The sequence below is a fragment of the Silene latifolia genome, chromosome 1, assembly GCF_048544455.1.
Source record: "Silene latifolia isolate original U9 population chromosome 1, ASM4854445v1, whole genome shotgun sequence".
Classification (NCBI taxonomy): Eukaryota; Viridiplantae; Streptophyta; class Magnoliopsida; order Caryophyllales; family Caryophyllaceae; genus Silene; species Silene latifolia.
The window spans coordinates 11931843-11952463 of record NC_133526.1 but is presented as its reverse complement, the minus strand read 5'-3'; the positions used below and the strand labels follow the sequence as shown (position 1 = coordinate 11952463).

General features: G+C 38.6%; 2 protein-coding genes across 2 annotated transcripts; one reads left to right on the top strand and one right to left on the bottom strand.

The window, feature by feature from the left end:
• The first annotated feature begins 1821 nt into the window (after positions 1-1821).
• LOC141598808 (uncharacterized) lies at positions 1822-5042 on the top strand. The gene is made up of 4 exons (XM_074418601.1): positions 1822-2063; positions 2779-2840; positions 2939-3043; positions 4759-5042. Exons 1-4 carry the CDS (start codon positions 1871-1873, stop codon positions 4888-4890), a joined length of 492 nt encoding a protein of 163 aa, XP_074274702.1. The 5' UTR covers positions 1822-1870; the 3' UTR covers positions 4891-5042.
• Positions 5043-6832: 1790 nt separating this feature from the next.
• On the bottom strand, positions 6833-14093 carry LOC141598804 (alcohol dehydrogenase-like). Its single transcript, XM_074418588.1, has 10 exons — positions 13861-14093; positions 13630-13766; positions 13166-13218; positions 12675-13000; positions 8075-8157; positions 7878-7953; positions 7721-7782; positions 7419-7514; positions 7176-7337; positions 6833-7088 (listed from the first exon to the last, which is right to left on the bottom strand). The coding sequence occupies exons 1-10, from the start codon at positions 13895-13897 to the stop codon at positions 6972-6974; spliced, it is 1149 nt and encodes a 382-aa protein (XP_074274689.1). The 5' UTR covers positions 13898-14093; the 3' UTR covers positions 6833-6971.
• Positions 14094-20621: the final 6528 nt, after the last annotated feature.

Genomic DNA, 20621 nt, shown 5'->3' with positions numbered 1-20621 from the left:
GCTCAAAGACCTTGGACCGCTGTCCTACTTTCTTGGCATTGAAGTTGTACCAAACCAAAATGGCATACATTTAAATCAATCTAAATATGTCTATGATCTACTCACCAAATACAAGTTCATTGACGCTAAACCAATCAACACACTCATGGCAACCTCCCCGCCACTTACTCGCGAAGATCATCAATCAATCCATGATCACGCAACCTATCGTGCCATAGTTGGTAGCTTGCAATACCTATCACTAACCCGGCCTGACATTGCCTTCACTATAAATCGTCTTGCTCAATTTCTTCACCACCCTACTATCACTCAACCGGATCGCACTCAAGAGGCTCCTTCGCTATTTGCAAGGAACCCAGACCTTCGGAATTCAACTCTATCGCAACTCACCCTCATGTCTTCATGCTTTCTGTGATGCAGATCATGCAGGTGACAAAGACTCCTACATGTCCACCACTGGCTATATCATCTACCTTGGTAGAAATCCTATCTCTTGGTCATCTAAAAAGCAAAAAGGTCTCGCGCTCTCCACTACTGAGGCTGAATTTCGCGCTGTTGCGTCTGTCACAACCGAAACACTATGGCTTCGCAACCTCCTGAACGAGCTCCATATCACTGTCACCAAACCTCCCGCTATCTTCTGTGACAACATGTCGGCTACCCTTTATGCCAAAAACCCCGTCTTTCATTCCCGCATGAAACACATGGCCTTATCCTTCCACTTCGTCAAAGAACAACTACAGCTTGGTCAAGTTCGAATTCAGCACATTGCAAGCAAAGATCAGCTGGCCGACATTCTCACTAAACCGTTGCACAAAGCTCAGCACTTCGAATTACGATCCAAGATTGGCCTCACCTCACGGACGTCCATCTTGCGGGGGCGTATCAACCATATCTCTTCATCTAAGGCAAATAATATCCCCTCCTCAAAGATATGATCCCATATCTATCCTTACCCCCTACACAAGACTTTGATCTTATGTATATTGTAATTATGGCAAAGATAGTTTGTATATCACCTAGGTTATTCATTGATGTAATAGTATATATATGCATCTCCTCATCATTGTATAAACACAATTCATTAATACAAAAAGACCAAGTATTATATAACTAGAATTGGTTGAGAAACCAAGTCATATTAGTGATTTGAAGATGAAAGCTTGAATGATCAAGAATCGTGGGGCTTGAGGAAGGAGGAGGGGAAGGTAAAAATGAAAAATAAGCCAAGTCTTCCTCATAAAAGCTTAAATGAATCGAACCCAAACCAGTCTCAAGGTCAAACTAAGTCGGGTTTTGCTAAAATTTAAGATAGAACCGACATTACTAACCCGAGTTGGAAAAAACTTAAAATTGAGCTGAATAACAAGACTTTAAATCAAACGCCTTTTTATCTCTAACGCTTTTTTTTAACCATTTGATATTAATACTTTAATTATATTCAATACTTACAAGGCATACAAGCTACATATTGAGAAAATTATAGAAATTAAGTTATTTTAATATAATTTTATTACCAAAGTTATAAGAGTTTATAAAACTGTGTTTTAATTTTCTTTGAAATTTAAAGTATTAGAAATAATTATTTTTAAAATTTTAATAAATAAATTAATGTTAATATTTTAATAAAAATTTTGATTCATTTTTACTCAATGGTTCGACCCATTATAGTTGACTTTCGACCATAAATTAACTGGTTACTATTTATTTATTTTTAGGTTAAGGTTAAATAGGTCACTGACCGAGATTTACTTTTGACACGGTAGAAAAAAGGTCGGGTCGGGTTGGACTCGAAACTTGACATGTCAATATTTGTTCCTCATAATCTGAAGCTTGAAGCAAAAATCAGAAAAATCGTTCCGGTAAAAAAATGGCAGCTTCAAGCATTGGCTATGGCGTCGTACCCATTTCACTTCATCATTCATCAGCCAAATACTCTCAATCTCTCTCCTTCAATTCTTCATCTATTACTCTATCCCCTATAACCTTACTCCCTAAACTTCAATTTAATTCTCGTGCTGTTCTACCCCCAATCTCCGCTATTCAATCCAATTTCTTCAAAGGTGAAACCATTTCTCCCAACTCAATTCCTTCATTAATTACTACTACAACTTTTTACTTTTAGCAATTTTGTTGTTGTTACTGAATTCCCAATTTAGTTTATTTATTCACTTCTTAGGTTCTTACCGAATTATGTTCCGGTGAAAATTGCAATTTTACGGTTTGATGGTGTAATTTAGTAATTGATACTCCCTCCGTCCCGTCCCAATCATTTGCTTACTTTTTTTTATTCTTCGTGAGCGATATTGTAATCATAGGTAAACAAATGATTGGGACGGAGGGAATATTATGATTTTATTTTATTTTTTCCGTGTTTCGGGTTATTTGGAGGGTATTTGAAAGCCAACCTTACTGAGTGTGGAATTTAAGGAGTGGGGAATTGATATAGGATAGAGCATTCTGACCAAATTACATTTTGGGAGATTGATGGTCCAATATTCTGCCAAGTTCAGTCTGTGGTTTTAATTGATTATGCTGTATATCGCATTGATTGTGTTTGAGCACCCACTTTTTCGACTACACACAAAATTACTATCACGTACAAGGCGGTCGGGAGGTGGAGGGTTGGGGTTCTAAAGATGGTGGACTAGGGCGTTCCAGTCGTGACTGCCCTATTGACCTTGCTATCTGTCTGTGCTAACTGTTCGGATTAAAAACCATTTTGATTTCAGCTGTTATGTTTTAACCATCGTATATGTATCCACTACTCTAAAGCAGTGGTTCAGACAGCTTTCAAGATTGGAAAGGATGGAATTGAAGGAGGAACCAACCTTGTGCCGGTAATTTTAAGTTAGCTTGTTTTATTCTATATTTCTATGCTAAATGTATCTATAGGTTTTTTTTTTTGAATTCTCGTGACTATGTTTAATATTTCCAGGAAGCTGTTCCACGACCTGTAGCTAAGATCTCTGTGGCCATCGTTGCTACTGCTCTTTCTCTTTTGGTTCTCAGATCCTTCATATCGACAGTTTTCTTTTCAGTGGTACGTTTATTGACTCTTCTTTGTATTGAAGTTGGATCTTTACTCTTGGCTGGTGACACCTATGTTTACAGTTTACTTAAGGTCACTTTACTTGATTTTCTGAGACTCAAATACATACGTAGTATTATTTTCCAATGGGCCAAAGACACTTTTTTTCGGCTTTAGAAATTGATGGAATAAAGCAAATGGCTCACTGTACTCTCTATTCTTATTGTATCACTTTACACCCTCGCAGTGTTTAACACAACGATAGAGTTGTGCACATCCAATACTCTTACCCCGCCACAACTCACAACTGTATGCCATTGAGAGTTTATGACACTAGGTTTGGGGTTTCTCAAAGACATTGATCATTTACATTGAGAAATGACTGGAAGAACAATTTTTTTTAGCTTGATAAGTACAGTGGAACTTGTATAAGAAAGTCTCGCATATGAGGCCAGTCTATTAACCATATAATATAATGAAATGAGGAGTATATAGTATTCGGATTCGCTGCACATGTTAGACCGTCTTAGTAAGAGTCATTATGCTAAATATATATGGAGTTTTCCATTAGTTGTCATTCAATGATCTTTGTGAGATGACGATGAAAATGGTTTCCGCCAAAAAGACTAAGGGGTTGTTTGGTTGCCTTTTAAATTCATGGGAAATGGAAAATCATGGGAAGTAGCTAAATGAAGTCTTGTTTGGTTGCCCAATTCATGGGAAATGGAACTTCCTATGAAACTCCAATTCCTACATGATGTAGGAAGTCACTTACCTAGCCCTCCCTAGGTAAGTGGAAATTTCCACATGAATTGAAGTTCCCACATCCAACCAAACAACATTTATACAATTCACATGATTTTCAAGTTCATATGAATTTAATCTTCCCGGGAACTCTATCTTCCTTTGGTGAACCAAACGACTCCTAAGGATGTAATTGTTGTTGTTATTTAGGGTTTAGGGTTTAGGGTTTCTCAAAGACATTGATCAATTGCATTGAAAAATGACAGAAGATTTTTTAGCTTGCTAACTTTACAGAAACTTATATGAGAAACTGCCACTCATGAGATGAATCCTTTTAACGGTATAATTAAATGAGGAATACACAATATATATTCGTCACACATGCCAGACGTCATTATGCTAAATTTACATGGGGTTTTCCAATAATTGTCATTCAAGGGTCTAATATTGTGAGACGTCATTCAAGTGTCCAATAATTGTCATTCAAGATTTTTTTTGGCGGTTCTTTTACAAATCTAAAGCATACGTGTGACGAAGAGTTGAGGTTAATTGAGGTGGTCTTTCTAGGTTATGTTTGTTTGCTGGAATCGTCATTACAAATTTACGATATTATGGGATCATATTATTAGAAAAAAAAATACGGGAAGAGAGAGGATGCACAGTTACCGAGTCTCAATGTATAAGCACAGTTACATGACTAGTGGCGCTAATATACTTTCCACATACTACTCTGCCCTCTCCCATAATTTTTTTATTATGTCTCCTACAAATGGTCCATCATAAAATGCCATTTTTTTTTTCTTTACAATTATTTTTATGGTTGAATGTAGCCAGTTACTGCTAATTTGGTATATTCTACTGTGTCTTCTACTTTTCATGAGAAGGTCAATTTGATGAATCCCATGAGAGCTCATCAATTCTCTATTTGAAAGAGAGATTTATTTTCACAAAAGCCTTATTATTGTTTATCTACTGCGGAACAGGGTGTCATGGGCTTTGTCTATTTCGTTTATCTTGCTCTAAATAAAGACAAAGGACCAAAAATAAATGAAAAACCAGGTTCGACGGATGAAGCAATAGACCAAGCAAACAAGATCATGGACAAATACAAATAGCTCCAAGCTTGCCGGTATTTACTGTGTATTCTGCCTTTGTTTTCTTACTTGCATAGTCCGCATGTATTTTGCCGTTCTGTGAACACTGAATATGTTCAAATATTATTGAATTGAAATTAGGGCCTACGTGAAGGTATTTTGGAGTTGGGAAACCTGAGATTTTTTTTCAGTTAAACTAGGACTTCCCTTCCCAAAGGACATAAACTTAGGCAGTCTGGATAGCCTAGGTGATACGTGCCTACACTATGGGACTAGCGACCTAGGTTTTCTTCTTGTTGGAAGTAAAACTTTGGGACCCCTGGGACTTGTAACATAAATATGCGTTGTTGAGTTGTTGGTAAAACAGGCATGCATACTGCTAAGCTTCTCAAACATTAGAGGGTAGTAAGAGGCTCAAACATTAGAGGGTAGTAAGAGGAGGATGAAGCATTTGTGAAAACTACACCTCTAATTCTGTGATTAAATACGCCGTGGAAAAAGTTATCCAAAAATCGCGTTCACCTAAACTTTCAAGATATGTTCGACTCATGATTTTTCCCACTCAATTGTAAAACTTGCAAATAAGTTAAAACGCCTCCCATAGAAAATACATAATGGAAATGCATTACCACTTTTTATGTTCAGTTAATTATTTGGACTTCTTTCAGTTTCTTTTTGGGAAAATTTTGAACTTCTAAATCAAGAGGATACCCTTAAAAAGCAAATCATAACTTGGGGATGTAATGATGTGTGAAGGGAGGGTAGTTGGGAAATTTAAGCTTAGAAAGCAAGGATGTCCCTATTATAATACTTCCTCCGTGCTGTTTACTTCCACTATCATTTTTGAAGTTTCTTTTTATCTTTCCACTTCTCATTCTTTTCTTATTTAGTAGTAAATTATTTATTTTTACCGAATTACCCTGCCGCCTAATGTACCCACAATCCTACCCATCTTCGCCTCACCCACACTCAGGCACCCTCAACCTCAAACCTCAAACCCCTACCCAACAAACACACAACTTAACAAATACAAAGCTTATCACCACAAGTCAAATACCAACCACCACCCAACCACCTTGATCGACTCCCACAGCACCTCGACCGACCACATGCTCCCCCTCCCGACCCATTCACCTCCCGGACGACGATCCATGGTTCAAAATCTCGGCCGAGCTTTATCATATTAGCCAAGTTGTATTGGATTGTAACTCTACCGATACGAGATACCGCCCGAGATATCAGCGAGATTCATTGCGTTTCCTTACTATAATTCTTTACTCTGAGTTTGAGGCTTTGAGCCATGGTTCAAAATGCCTTCGAAACTTAACATATGCCTTCGAAATATACACATATGTTAATATTGGAGGAATTATACAATATTGCTCATAGAATCGCTCCATGACGCCTGCAAATGACCATAATACCAATTACCACCTACAGTCCCTAGCTAAAATGGTACATCACTGCCTCTCCGATGAGAGTCACACTCATCACACACTGCGGGTCTCTCATCTCTGGCTTCGAGGCACACGCTGCTGTCTCAAGCCATCACATACCATCTTGACTCCCACAATGACTCACCATATAACCCTATACCATATCTGTGAAAGAGAGATCCGTTGATGAGAAGGCGGTGGGAAGAGTAGATTAGGTTTTTGAATTGTATTCTACAGGGTTTGGTTTGGTAAGGCTAATTGTGGGTGGTTGTTTTTTGGATAGTGATGGCCTTGTGGGTGGCGGTGGATTATGGTGTTGTTGTGGGGCTTGTGGGGTGGTGGTGCTGGATTTGGTTGAGTGGTAGTGCTGGAATTGGTGTGGTGGCGGACCGGCTGTTGAGGGAGGCGGTTAGTGTTGGATTGAGGACTTGATGTGGGAGAAGGATAAGAGGGAGGAGTATAAGTTTCAATTTAATCAATTTGCTAGAAAGAGCATGAAATAAAATGGGAGAAAAAAACGGAGGAAGTGATTTGCTTCTGGAATTTTTCCCCAGAAGCAAATTATAAGAATTTAGAAAATCAGATAGAACTTTCTATTTGTCATTCCTGAAAACTATTACAATATCATTGCGACAAATCAATATTTGCAAGGCTGCCTGTAGGGTGCTAATTATCCATGCTAATGATGCAACGTAATCCCTCGCCCTTCTTCATGTACTCAAAAGCCTTGTTGATCTCAGAGAAGGGCACTCTGTGAGTTATGAATTTGTCCAGATCCAACACCTGCAAATTGTGCAGGCAAATGCATTAGAAGTTTATAACCCGTAATTTTCAAGAGGCTTTATTATGGCCTAATCTTTGGCACTTTACCTTATTCATGTACATATCAACAACTGAAGGAAGATCAGTCTTAGGCTTATAGTTGCCAAAAAAGGTTCCTTTCAGAGTGCGCTCATTGAGCACGTTGATCGGCTTGGTCATGAAAACTGCATCCTTGCTCGGAACCCCACAGAGCACTGCCACTCCCCATCCCTGTTTAGAATACCAGAAATCTAATTTGAGCTCTTTAGTTATGCTGAAGGAATACATTTTCCCAAGGTATAGATGACATACATCATGAACACATTCGAATGCAGATATCATAACGTCAACATTTCCAGTGCATTCGATGCTCCTGTCGACTCCTCCTCCTGTCATCTCTTTAATAACCTATTCCAAGAAATAGGTTTCCAATATTACTGCAAATACTACTTATCAAGTATCAGCAGAGCTGTTAAGGATGAAGCAATTCAATAAACCGCACCTCAGCACAAACCGATAACTATACAACCCCGGAAAATTAACGAAAACAAGATCGACCTGCGTGACCAGATTTGCAGCTATCCGTTGAAAAAAGAGATTTACAGATGACTTACCTCTTGTATTGGTCTGGCATGGTCTTTTGGGTTTCTGAAATCTGTGACACCAAACTTCTTGGCTAAAATGCAGAAGAATGGTGGTTTTCAGATCAATTGAATTTATAGGATTGGTTATAGAATGCATGATTTCTACAAAGAAGAGTGGTATATGTACCTTCTTCAAATCTCTCAGGATTTCGAGCGATCCCTATTATTCTTGATGCACCAGCAATCCTAGCACCTTCTGCAGCCTTTTGAAGGTAGACATGATTGAAGCATAGGAGCACAGATTAAAACACAAGTACATATTATGGATCTCAATCTGCTTCACATAAACTCCCTGTAAAATTGGTGAATCCTAGAATTACTCACAGCAAGTCCGACAGCCCCAAGTCCAAATACAGCAACCGTAGAACCCTTCTTTGGTTTCGCCACATTTAAAGCCGCACCCAATCCTTCAAGAGTTAGAAACACATGATATTCAGCTTTAGAATTCTCAATTTTATGTAGAGGTTGTGACTTGTGAGTCTAGTTCGACACCATTTCACATTTGGGACTAACCCAGTCCTGATGTTTAATGATCACAATTTCTTACTCGTAATATAGTTGATGTTGAAGACGATTTGGCACCGTCTTCTTCATCATCAGAAGATAATTAAGTTAATTAAGTTGAAACTACGGGCCATAGATATGATCACGGTAAATGGAACTACGGATTTCCCCGAGTAAATCAGTTCTAGCCATCGTGAAATGAGATTGGTCACCCTGAACAGCATGTGAGAGAACTCGGTAACCACAATGACCGTCTCTGGATGGATTATACCACGCTTCTAGATACTGTGTAAACCAGGAAGGCCAAAACTCAAAATAAGGAAAGTACCTCCAATGACCAATAGTATAGTTTACCTCTAGAGGTGCGCAATGACCAATAGTATAGTTTACCTCTAGAGGTGCACTGTGCGATGTGCTGAAACTCCCCGTACTCGTGGTAGCGGTGGTAGACGGTGTACCGGGACCCGTTTGAGTGGAACGGGGGTAGTAGACGGAGTAACATGAACCGTCGGAGTAGAACGGGGGTAGTAGACGGAGTAACAGGAACCGTCGGAGTGGAACGGGGGGTACTAGACGGATTAACAGGAACCGTCGGAGTGGACCCCCACCCCGTACCCGGGGGTGGTAGGTTGTTGTGTAGACGAGTTTCTTTAGGGCGTAGCTGATCTGCCTCTACCTCTCCCTCTGCCTAAGCTAACCCGAACTCGTGCATGCTCAACGACGGACGGTTCTCTACGATTTGCCCTCTTCGGACGTCCTCTAGGGTTCTCGTTCACCCGAGGCTCGTATACATCCTCCTCATCCGGATGTATCTGAGAGTAAAGGGCATCGAACATGGATGATCTCATACTCGGATCTGCATTCCGAATTTCATCAAATAACTCCTCGAGTCGATCATCGTCACAAGCCGGCATTGCCTCCGAACCATCGTACTCCAACTTCCTCCAAAATACATGTAAGACATCAAGAGGGGCTCGAGATCCGTTTCTAGATATGTCATGAGGTGAACAAGCACATAACAAACCAAGTGTAGAAGTCTTTACACAACCGCAATCGATCATCAAGGCATCTTTTAGTCATCTTGGCGCCTCTTTCGAATTCTCCACGCAATTCAATGATGACATTCTTTGAGATTTTATAAGAAATTCTGGAGAATAATCGATGAATCCCCGTCAACCGTCTCGATCTAGATAACTTCAACAAGTGTCGGATCTCAACATGTTGCGTTTCCAACAAAGAATGAAAATGGATCCAGATGCTATCAATGGCCAGTTTCGCGCTATTCATTTCTTCAAATTTGCATGAGCCGACTCAACCCGGGATGTAGAAGTGTTCCCAAAATGAGTTATCTTGTTCGTTATGTACTTGGCCAATATCTCCACGTGCGGGATCCATTGACCCTCAATATAAGCCGCCACTCCCGGCCATTGCCTTGCCAAATTGGCCCACGCCACATCAAACTCATCTTGGGTCTCCGCCTCGACAACTGCTTTAAACAAGTTACAAGTTATGAACTTAGCCCAACTATCCTGACCCGTGATATGAAGTGATCTCGTCTCCACGTTAGAATATATATGCCAAAGACATAGCAAGTGAGCCGAATCCGGAAAAACAGTGGGAATCGCATTCAACAACCTTTGCTAGAAATCAGTAACAATAACATTAGGTTGAACGGCATCATTGAGAAGGGTCTTCAGTTGTTGTAAGACCCAACGATATCCATTCTCGGACTCATGCGTCACAAGAGCATATGCGATCACCAAGGTCTTCCCAACGGGTGTGACTCCAACCATCTCAACAAGCGGAAGACCGTATAAGTTTGTCTTGTACGTGGAATCGATTAGGACCACATAATAGTATGATCGAAACATCTTAACGGCTTCTGGATGAGCCATGAACACGTGGGTTAGCTCATCGGTCTCCCGATCAATGACCCAGTAATGAACGTACTCATGCTGAACCGCAAGTGCTAACATCTGTTGTGTCGGGTTTCTCCCATCTCTTTCCTCGACCCTTACTTTCTGAGAACGATTGTAGATTTGTCGCCGATTAGGTCTTGACTTTTCAAGATTTCGCTGAGGCAAACCCGCACTAATAATAGCCGGTGTTACGTGAGCTCTAACTTTGGCGTCGATATACGCCAACTCTTCTTCATCAAATTTTGCGAAGTATCAATCGCCGTCAGAATACAACGTTAAACCATGATTATGAAACCCGAAGAGCATGACAAGCTTCCACTTATTCTCTTATATTTCAACAACTTTCATTTCAGCATAAGTACGTTCATTACTGGGTCATTGATCGGGAGACCGATGAGCTAACCCACGTGTTCATGGCTCATCCATAAGCCGTTATGATGTTTCGATCATACTATTATGTGGTCCTAATCGATTCCACGTACAAGACAAACTTATACGGTCTTCCGCTTGTTGAGATAGTTGGAGTCACACCCGTTGGGAAGACCTTTGTGATCGCGTACGCTTTTGTGACGCATGAGTCCGAGGATAGATGATGAGTCCGAGGATAGATATCGTTGGGTCTTACAGCAACTGAAAGCCTTTCTCAAGGATGCCGTTCAACCTAATGTTATTGTTACTGATTTTGAGCAAGGGTTGTTGAACGCGATTCCCACTGTTTTTCCGAATTCGGCTCACTTGCTATGTATTTGACATATATATTCTAACGTGGAGACGAGATCACTTCATATCACGGTCAGGATAGTTGGGCTAAGTTTATAACTTGTAACTTGTTTAAAGCGGTTGTCGAGGCGGAGAGATGAGTTTGATGTGGCGTAGGCCAATTTGGCAAGGCAATGGCCGGGAGTGGCGGCTTATATTGAGGGTCAATGGATCCCACACGTGGAGAAATGGGCCAAGTACATAACGAACAAGAGAACTCATTTTGGGAACACTTCTACATCCCGGGTAGAGTCGGCTCATGCAAATTTGAAGTAATGGTTGAATAGCGCGAAACTGGCCATTGATAGCAGCTGGATCCGTTTTTATTCTTTGTTGGAAACGTAACATGTTGAGATCCGACAGTTGTTGGGGTTATCTAGATCGAGACGGATGACGGGGATTCATCGATTATTCTCCAAACTTTCTTATAAAATCTCAAAGAATGCCATCATTGAATTGCGTGAAGAATTCGAAAGAGGCGCCAAGATGATGGAAGATGCCTTGATGATCGATTGCGGTTGTGTGTAGACTTCTACACTTAGTTTGTTATGTGGTTGTTCACTTCATGGCATATCTAGAAACGGATCTCGAGCCCCTCTTGATGTCTTACATGTATTTTTGGAGGAAGTTGGAGTACAATGGTTCGGAGGCAATGCCGGCTTGTGACGATGATTGACTCGAGGAGTTATTTGATGAAATTCGGAATGCAGATCGGAGTATGAGATCATTCATGTTCGATGCCCTTTACTCTCAGATACATCCGGATGAGGAGGATGTATACGAGTCTCGGGTGAACGAGAACCCTAGAGGACGTCCGAAGAGGGCAACTCGTAGAGAACCGTCCGCCGTTGAGCATGCACGAGTTCTGGTTAGCTTAGGCAGAGGGAGAGGTAGAGGCAGATCAGCTACGCCCCCAAGGAAACTCGTCTTCACAACAACCTACCACCCCCGGGTGGGGTTCCACTCCGACGGTTCATGTTACTCCGTCTAGTACCCCCTGTTCTACTCCGACGGTTCCTGTTACTCCGTCTACTGCCCCCCGTTCCACTCCGACGGTTCATGTTACTCCGTCTACTACCCCCCGTTTCACTCAAACGGGTCCCGGTACATCGTCTACCACCGCTACCACGAGTACAGGGAGTTTCAGTACATCGCAGTGCGCATCTCTAGGGGTAAACTATACTATTGGTCATTGGAGGTACTTTCCTTATCTTGAGTTTTTGCCTTCCTGGTTTACACAGTATCTAGAGCGTGGTATAATCCATACTGAGACGGTCATTGTGGTTACCGAGTTCTCTCACATGCTGTTCGGGGTGACCAATCTCATTTCACGATGGCTAGAACTGATTTACTTTGGGAAATCCATAGTTCCATTTACCGTGATCATATATCTATGGCCCGTAGTTTCAACTTAATTATCTTCTGATGATGAAGAAGACGATGCCAAATCGTCTTCAACATCTATTATAGTTCCATTTCTCATGGTAAAAGTATAATGAGACGAAATTATATTACGGGTAATTATTCTTACTTTAGTTCATTGTCAGTTGATGACTTGTGCCCTTGATGGGTATATGTGGGTTAGTTGAATTAGGTTGGTAATTTTAGATAATCTCACAGGAGACCGAAGTCATCCAATAGGGTAAATGACTTGGTTTGACATACAAGAATGTATCGTTTAAGTTTTGTCATCAGGGTAATTTATTCGAGAAGGAAAAAGCACAAATGTTTGGTAAGAGAACCTGTAGAGACACCACAGCTGAGAATGCAAGCTTTTTCTAAGGAAGCCAGAGGGTTGATCTTCACAAGGCAGCCAGCATGAACAACTGTATATTCAGAAAACGTGGAGGTTCCTATGAAATGGTACACTGGATTTCCCTTGAGGGAAAACCGAGACTTGCTGTCATTTAGCATCACTCCTCGGTAAGGATTCATTCTCAGAAGGTCACACATGTTGCTCTCCTCAGATTTGCAGTGGCGACATTCTCCACACTCTCCGGTAAAGACAGGGAGAACATGGTCCCCCACGCTGAAATCAGTTACACCGTCTCCAACGCTCTCTACAATGCTGTTACATGACAACAACAGTATGGTAGGGTCATTATTATACCTCAACGTTCCGTAAATTTAGGTAGAATTTCAGTCAGTAACATATGACTAGCTGTGAGCCTGTTAAGGCAGTTTATCAGTACAATAGTGAATAGCCGATAGCAATTCATTAGTCAGGACATACCCAGCTGCTTCATGACCGAAAATGCGAGGGAATAATTGGGTAGCAGAACTGCCCTGCAAAATTTGTTACTTGCAGTTTTCAGTTTTGATGATTATAAAAGCTGAGTACTTCAAAAACTCAGGAATACAGCATACGGAGTACAGCAATATACACGAGGCAAAACATTGAGATGAAGGTGTAACGATATTGATACATTTTGTGGGCCGGTTCTCGTTATGGGTCATTCATAGACAATCTGTCTCGTATGTTTTAACACGAGTAAGATTGTGTACTTCCCAATTGATCTTGCATAGTATTGTTGGTAAACCATAGTTAAATGAGGTGTATGACAATTAATTGGATCTTTATATGCTACTATCTTAACTGAGCGTTTTGTGAGTCAAAAATAATGAGTTTCAGCTTGATTGAAAATGAAGAAGTTCCGGATGATGCTACTTAATGAGCAATTAAGTCGAGAAGTAGACCTTGGCTTCCCAGAAGTAGAAGTCAGTTCGGCAAAGAGTGGTGTATTTGATCTTTACTCGGACTTCCATGGTTTGTGGTGGTGCAACCTCGATCTGCTCTATGACCAACGGCTTACCTGCCTCCCATGCTACTGCAGCTGTACACAATACATACAATCTTGTAAGAGACACCATACCATCAACATCGAAAATTACTCAAAATCGAAGACGAGGAGTTTCTATGACTAATACCTTTGCAGGGGATCACAAGGCCAGCAAAACTAGACATGGGTTTACTTGACAAAGTATTGATCAAGAGTGTGTGATGGAATGAGATTTTTTATGCTCTTTAGTTTTTGAAATATTCTTTTTTATAATAATGGCTTTTGACATAAGGTTTCATTTCTAGTTTGTATTTAAGGAGTTTGAGGGAAGAACAAAGACGTGTGTGTAATACATGGACAAAAGATAGAAATGATTGTCCTGTGAGTACTAACTAGAGCAGTTTCAGCCCTTCATGCAGGATAATGTAACTCATTCATGATTGGAGTAGTGTAGGATTTTTGAATTTTCATGTGTTTTAGGCGTGTATATGTGCGAGTAGCTTACGTAGATTGCTTACGTAAACCTGGCAAATGGGTTATTTGGTTCGATTTTGAATGAGGTTAAAAATCGGTGGTTTGTTTTTAGTCTAGTTGACCTTAATTTCAGTTTCAGTTTGATTATTGGGTTCACTTCAGTTAGCTAACTTAATCGAGTTTGTTATTTCGAGACATGTATGATTCAGATCGGATCAATATCAGTTCAAATGAGTTTCAGATTATAATCTCTCTTCCTTTCTCACCTTTACTCTTTATCATTCTTCCTTCTCCTCCACCACCACCATCACCATATTCATCTCTCCCAACCGCCTCCCTTTCCATCCCACCTCAACCATGTATTCTCTCTCCTCCTCCATAAACTTCTTGTATGTCAACTCTATGCACTCTATTTTTCCCCTTGTTCACCATCCTCTTATTCTCAACGTGCTCAAAAAGCCATCAAACTCCTCCGCCATCAAATAATTCGACAAGAGAAATAATAACTAAACAAGCACAATACCCATAATAAGAGATAGATGGTGTTGGGCAGTAAAGGAAGGTGATTAAGGATGGTGGTTGTAAGAGGAGGGCAAGGCCGTTTCGAATTTTTCGGGGTCTCTGTGCGAAATCTAAAGATGAGGCCCTATATAGCATTTTACGAAACTATTTTATAAAAACATTGTAAAAAAGAAGACATAAATACTAAGAGGGCGTTTGGTTAGAGAAAGAGAAAGGGAAAGGAAATTAGAAAGGGTAAGAGGGGGAAAGGTAAGGAATTACCTAAAACTTAACTAGTTGTTTGGCTACATTAAGAAAATGAAGTGTGGTGGATTATGGTTTATTTTGGTGTGCGGGTGGTGGTTTAGGTGGGGTGGTTGTGGTGGTGATGGTGGCGGTGGCGGTGGCGTGGTGGTGGTGGCGTCATGGTGGTTGTGGCGGTGGTGGTGGTGATGGTGGTGGTGGCGTCATGGTGGTTGTGGTGGTTTATGTGGGGTGGCTGTGGTGGCGGTTTTGGTGGTGGTGGCGGCGACGATGGCGTCTTGATGGTGAGTGGTGTGGTGGGAGTCGCAAGTGTGGTGGTAGGTGGTTAAAGATTTAACAAGTGTAATGAAATCTCATACCTTGGGGGGTGGGGGTAAAGAATTAGATGGATTGAGGGGTAAGGAAGGGAATTTCATTCTCTTTGTTTGTGTCAAACAAACACCAACAAAGGAAATCAATAACTTTGTTTCCCTTTCCCTTTACATTTCTTATGGACCTCCAACCAAACGCCCTCTTACTAGCCAGCAAGACACTAGCTTTCAATGAGTTTTTAAGGCCAAATTTATTTATCCTCACTTTGCTTTGGTTTTCTAGACCCAAAATTTTGAGACCCTATGCAGTCACACGGCCCGCACAGGCCCAAAGACGTCCCTGGAGGAGGGAGATTTGGGAGAAGAGATGGATGGTATTGGGTGAAAAAAGATGATTAAGGATGTTGGTTATGGGTTGTAAGAAGAGGGAGATTTGGAAGAAGCGAGGTTGAGGGAACAAAGGAACATATATCAGATATACTATTTCAGATTTTATTTGTATTTGAGCATATGTGTATTTATTATGAGCTTATTACGTCAACTTTATTTGTTTTTGAGCATATGTATTTTTTTCCGAGCTTATTAAAGTTTATAAGTTAGATTTTAATTTTTTTCCCGTCAAAACTCAAATTTAACTAAGTTTATAGGTAATATTTTTGAGTTTTATTGTAAATTTTTGAGCTTAATGTTTAAGGGAAAGAACTCAGAAACTTTATAGTAAAACTCATAATTTTTAGGGTTATTTCATGAGAATAATCCAAACTATGACACATCTTCTCATATTAATCCATACTAACATTTAACCGAGAAAAATCTGAATTATTGCCTCATTTATCTTCCATTGAACTGAGCCTAATTTTTACCTGTTGCAACAGGTAAGCTTTCAGGTCATAAGGCTGTGGGGCCTTTATTTTTTCTTTTTTCACTAAAATCTACCTAATTCTTGTTGTTCTTCCTGATCTTCAACTTTTCCCAAATTAAACAAAAACCCAGAAAATCAGATTTACTAAATTGCCCAAAAGTGGACATGGATATGATGGTTGACTGCGTGTAGCTGCAATTCCTATCCGATCGTGTCGCACATTAATGCTTCTTGTATTATTGACTGAATTGCCCAAAGGGCTAACCATTAGGGTACCAATGATTATGCTTTTTGGACTACTAAGTATTGCAGTGCACTAATATGTCTGCAAATTACGTTTTAGAAACCAATCCCTCTTCGTCTTCTCTCAATCTCTCTTGTGTGCTTATCCCCAAATATAACCCTAATATCATTCATTTTGCGGATTTTTTTTCATGTTTTCGCCTATATCATCTGTTGATTTTGGATCTTGATAGACGCTGCTTCATCGCCTCGAGATTCAAAGCTTCCTAATTTTTAATGTTCATCTGTATTTTTTATAATTTTAGTAGATATTGATGTGAATTGAACGGGATTTTGTTGATTTTGGTTGATTTTGTCTTATTGCTTTGTGATTGAGGGATGTTTACTCTTGCCCAGATTGTTTAAGCATATTAATTTCTCAAGCTCCTTTGTCGCAATCTATGAGGAGATTTTCTGGGTTTTGTTTTTATTTTTGTCTTGATTAATGAGGTAAAATGAGTTTTGTTGATATTCAAACTGAGGAGAGGATGAGTGATTTTAGATATATGGGAACCGGCTGTCCAAGTCTCCCTTCCCTAAGTTCGGTGAAAGTTAAATGAGTCAATAGTTCAGATTATTCTCAGTTAAACGTTAGTATAGATTAATACAAGAAGGGGAGGCATAGTTTGGATTATTCCTATGAAATAACCCTAATTTTTAAAACAAAACTCAAAAATTTTATTTTAATGAAACTATACAACATGTGGTAGTACATCAGATGTATAATCTACTTGCCGGAGGTTGAGGAGTGAGTTATTATCATATTTTAATTGTAAGTAAAATTGCAAACAACTTTTAATTTATGTTTTTTGTTATGTTTGACGGAAACTGCACTTTTTTGACGGAATTTGTCAATGGGTATGTGTTAATAAAAGGAATATTAGGTACCTTTATTAGGCCAAAAAAATCTTAGATGCCTTGATGCCAATGAGGTTAAATGTTAAGTACTCCTTGACAAAAAAAAAACCAATTAAAAATCACGCGTTTTACATTCTTGTAGTAATACTATAACATAAGACATAGTATAAGAAGACACAAAGAAATAACATCCTAATAAAGAAGGTAATAAACTATGATAGATGAGATAATAGCGCCAAGTTTTCATGGTGGAATAAGGTAAACTTGGGGTCTTGGCATGAGGTTCTTCACCAATTATAACAGCAAAACTTAAAAGCTCTCAATGCAGCTGAGCGACGAGAACAAGGTGCACTTATGCCTCTAGGACATATCATGCGTTTTACAATTGCAGCATGATAAGATTAATCAAGCAAACTGAGTCACTAATAAATTCAATTAACAAAAATAAGGAATCACACTATACTCGAAGAAGAATTTAGTAGTCTCATTAATAATTACCGAAACATCATGTTATTTGAATCAAGAACAATAAAATTAGCCTTGCATAAGGAGTATTTGCTAGTAATTTTAGCTTGTAAGGTTCCTAACTGAAAGTAGAGCTTTTATACCATAACAAACCGATTGTATTAAAGAAAAGTAAGTGTTCAACATGCACTAGCCAAATGTTGTATACATGCCTCTATTATCCGTCCTGCGCCAGTTTTTATAACGAGTGTATAAGGCAGGCACGAGTCGCGCCTTTTTTAAGCCGCATGCCGTCCTTTTCTTTGTGAATTGTATTCAACCAAACATATTAGATCCCTACGCACGAGTACGAAGACAAGACTCTGGGTAATTAACCTCACCGCTCCTCGTGCCTAGACTCCGTCTCGACCTTTGGTTCTGACTCGCATATGAATACCATTATTATAACAAAAGTAAGAAAGAACAAATAAAAAATTAAACAATAAAAGACAAAACACACATATTTACGTGGTTCACTAACGGATGTTAGCTACGTCCCACAGGGCAGAAGGGAGAGAGTTTTATTGATATGTGAGGAGTTTTCAGATTACAGATTCAGACGGTAGGATAAACATAACTGCTATGTAGAGGCTTATAGAGTTTTTATAATACTCTCTAACACCTAATACAGAATTACCTAATAAGGCCCAAAACAAACCCCACATAATCGTTCAAAGCGGCGACTAATAAAATCAAGGCAGAAACCCAACAAATACTGCTACCCAAAGCCGAGTGGTCATTGCCAATTTGCCATACACAACCCATATTTACTCCAACAACAATATCACATTGTCGTACCATTCATTAATGTCATAGTTGAGTAAATTTAATGACATTTTGACCAAAAAAGATGAAAATGTATAATAGGCAGTGAATCATGCCTTAATGAAACTAAAGTTACTATATTGATAATGATAGGTGTGTTCCGTTGACAATCTTGAAGAATTTTTTCTCCAAAATGTACACACTAAAATAAGGCCTGGAAACAAAATTAAATGTTACTCATTATTTTTTTGGTTAACAACAAATCGGGTATTACCAAAAGCGAACATAAAAACAAAACAAAAACTACAACAAAAACTTAAAACGCATAGAATAGAACCATCCGAGGCCAAGCGACACCACCGATGTCTTGCTGAGTTAGAATAAAGAGTTGATTCGGCATTTTGCTTCATTATGATATAAACTTTTCATTAAGCTAAAAATCTATCTTTTCATTAAAATAATACGGAGTATAAATTACAATCTTTTTATTAAATTAGAAACTATAATCCGTATAAAGCAAAATCATAAACTGTTATTACTAGCTTAGTGTGTGTTTTGCCTAACTTGTAAAAGTGTTTTGCGATTTAAAAACACTTTTTAGCCAAACACATCAATTTTTAAAAGTTAAACAAAAAATTTCAAAAGCTAAAAATCCATATTTTTGCACATAAAAATGGAAGCTTTTAAAAAGCATTTTTAAAAAATTGAGCTTGAAAACCAAAAACTCATTTTTGAGAATTGAGTCCAAATAGTTGAAATAATTTGAGAAATTTATAAAATGATAAAATTAATTTCATAGTAAAAAAAATGTTTTCATAAAAATATCAAAATACAGATTGATTAGTTTTGCCATTTCATTTATTTTTCTCAAATAAAAAATGTAAGGATGAGAAATTTGAAAAATTAGTAGTTGTCAATTTAAAATCTATTTATATCGTCTTAAGAGAGACTTACTGTTTAAACATGTCTTAGTTGTTTTGTAATTAATTACTTGTGTCACCTGAAAATTTTTTTTATAAAAAGAAAGTAGTCAATCTCTATACTACGAGCACTATTTTTGATGATACATTTATTTTTTATTTTTTTTTTGGTGACGAGGGGTTGAATCCCCCCGGACACATGCAATACCCTACAAACCACGTGTGCCATGTAAGACATCCTTTAGGATGATATACGTGAATTTCCAAAGTGTGCAGAGTCGAACCCGGACTTCTCAATTCGTTTATTCTAACGCTTTGATGATACATTTAAATTAGGTTTATTTTCGACTCTTATTTCTTCAAATCTCAGTCGCTCAAATCTGCCAAAAACATTTTATTTTAATGGAAATTATATTGTTAGGAATCTAATATTTGTAATTTAAAGTCAAATTACACTATGATGGAAGTTTTTCCTTTATAAAAAAGAAATTAATATAGTAGACCCATTTGTCAAATCACATAAAAGCACAATTATTCATTTTACCAGGCCACAAACCACAATTGACAACCAAAGTTAGAGAAAAAGCCAGAAAAGACATCCAAAAAATTCAAGATATCACATTGTCCAAACTCAAACGGTCAAACTTTCCCTTTCCCCAGCTCTCCTTAAAATCAAAAAACCCAAAAACAAATTTTTAAAAAAACACATTCTTATTTCAGACGGGCTGTTTTTCCGTCTGAAATAAGATTAACAAAATGTTACAGTATCATTTTTTAAGAGAATGTAACCATTTAATCCACAAAATGTTATCGCTAGATGTGTCACTTTTTATCTTGAAAATGATGTGAAAAATAATGGTAACATGTTATTAGAAAATAACAATATTTTATTGTTAAATCACAGCACGTTGCCCGTCTTATTTCAGACGAGATACAGCCGTCTCAAGAAAGATGCATTGTTTAAAAAAATAAACTCTTATTTAAAATGGGTTATATCCGTCTGAAGGTTAAACCGAGTCAAACAGTATAAATACGCTAAAAGAAAACCAGGTATAGTTTAGAACGGGTCAAATATTCCGTATGAATAAGCTAAAAGCAAATTGTATAGGAAAAAGTAAAAAAATTGTCTTAAATACTCGAGTAAAACGATATTTTACCCGTTTTAATT

Bases quoted from the DNA above. Each gene is read 5' to 3' on its own strand.
- LOC141598808 (XM_074418601.1), top strand. From the start codon at position 1,871: ATGGCAGCTTCAAGCATTGGCTATGGCGTCGTACCCATTTCACTTCAT. The intron at 2,841-2,938 runs GTAATTTTAAGT...TAATATTTCCAG, and splicing joins GAGGAACCAACCTTGTGCCG to GAAGCTGTTCCACGACCTGT. The intron at 3,044-4,758 runs GTACGTTTATTG...ACTGCGGAACAG, and splicing joins CGACAGTTTTCTTTTCAGTG to GGTGTCATGGGCTTTGTCTA.
- LOC141598804 (XM_074418588.1), bottom strand. From the start codon at position 13,897: ATGTCTAGTTTTGCTGGCCTTGTGATCCCCTGCAAAG. The intron at 13,767-13,860 runs GTATTAGTCATA...TATTGTGTACAG, and splicing joins CCTTGTGATCCCCTGCAAAG to CTGCAGTAGCATGGGAGGCA. The intron at 7,515-7,720 runs GTAAGTCATCTG...TTCTTGGAATAG, and splicing joins ATGCCAGACCAATACAAGAG to GTTATTAAAGAGATGACAGG.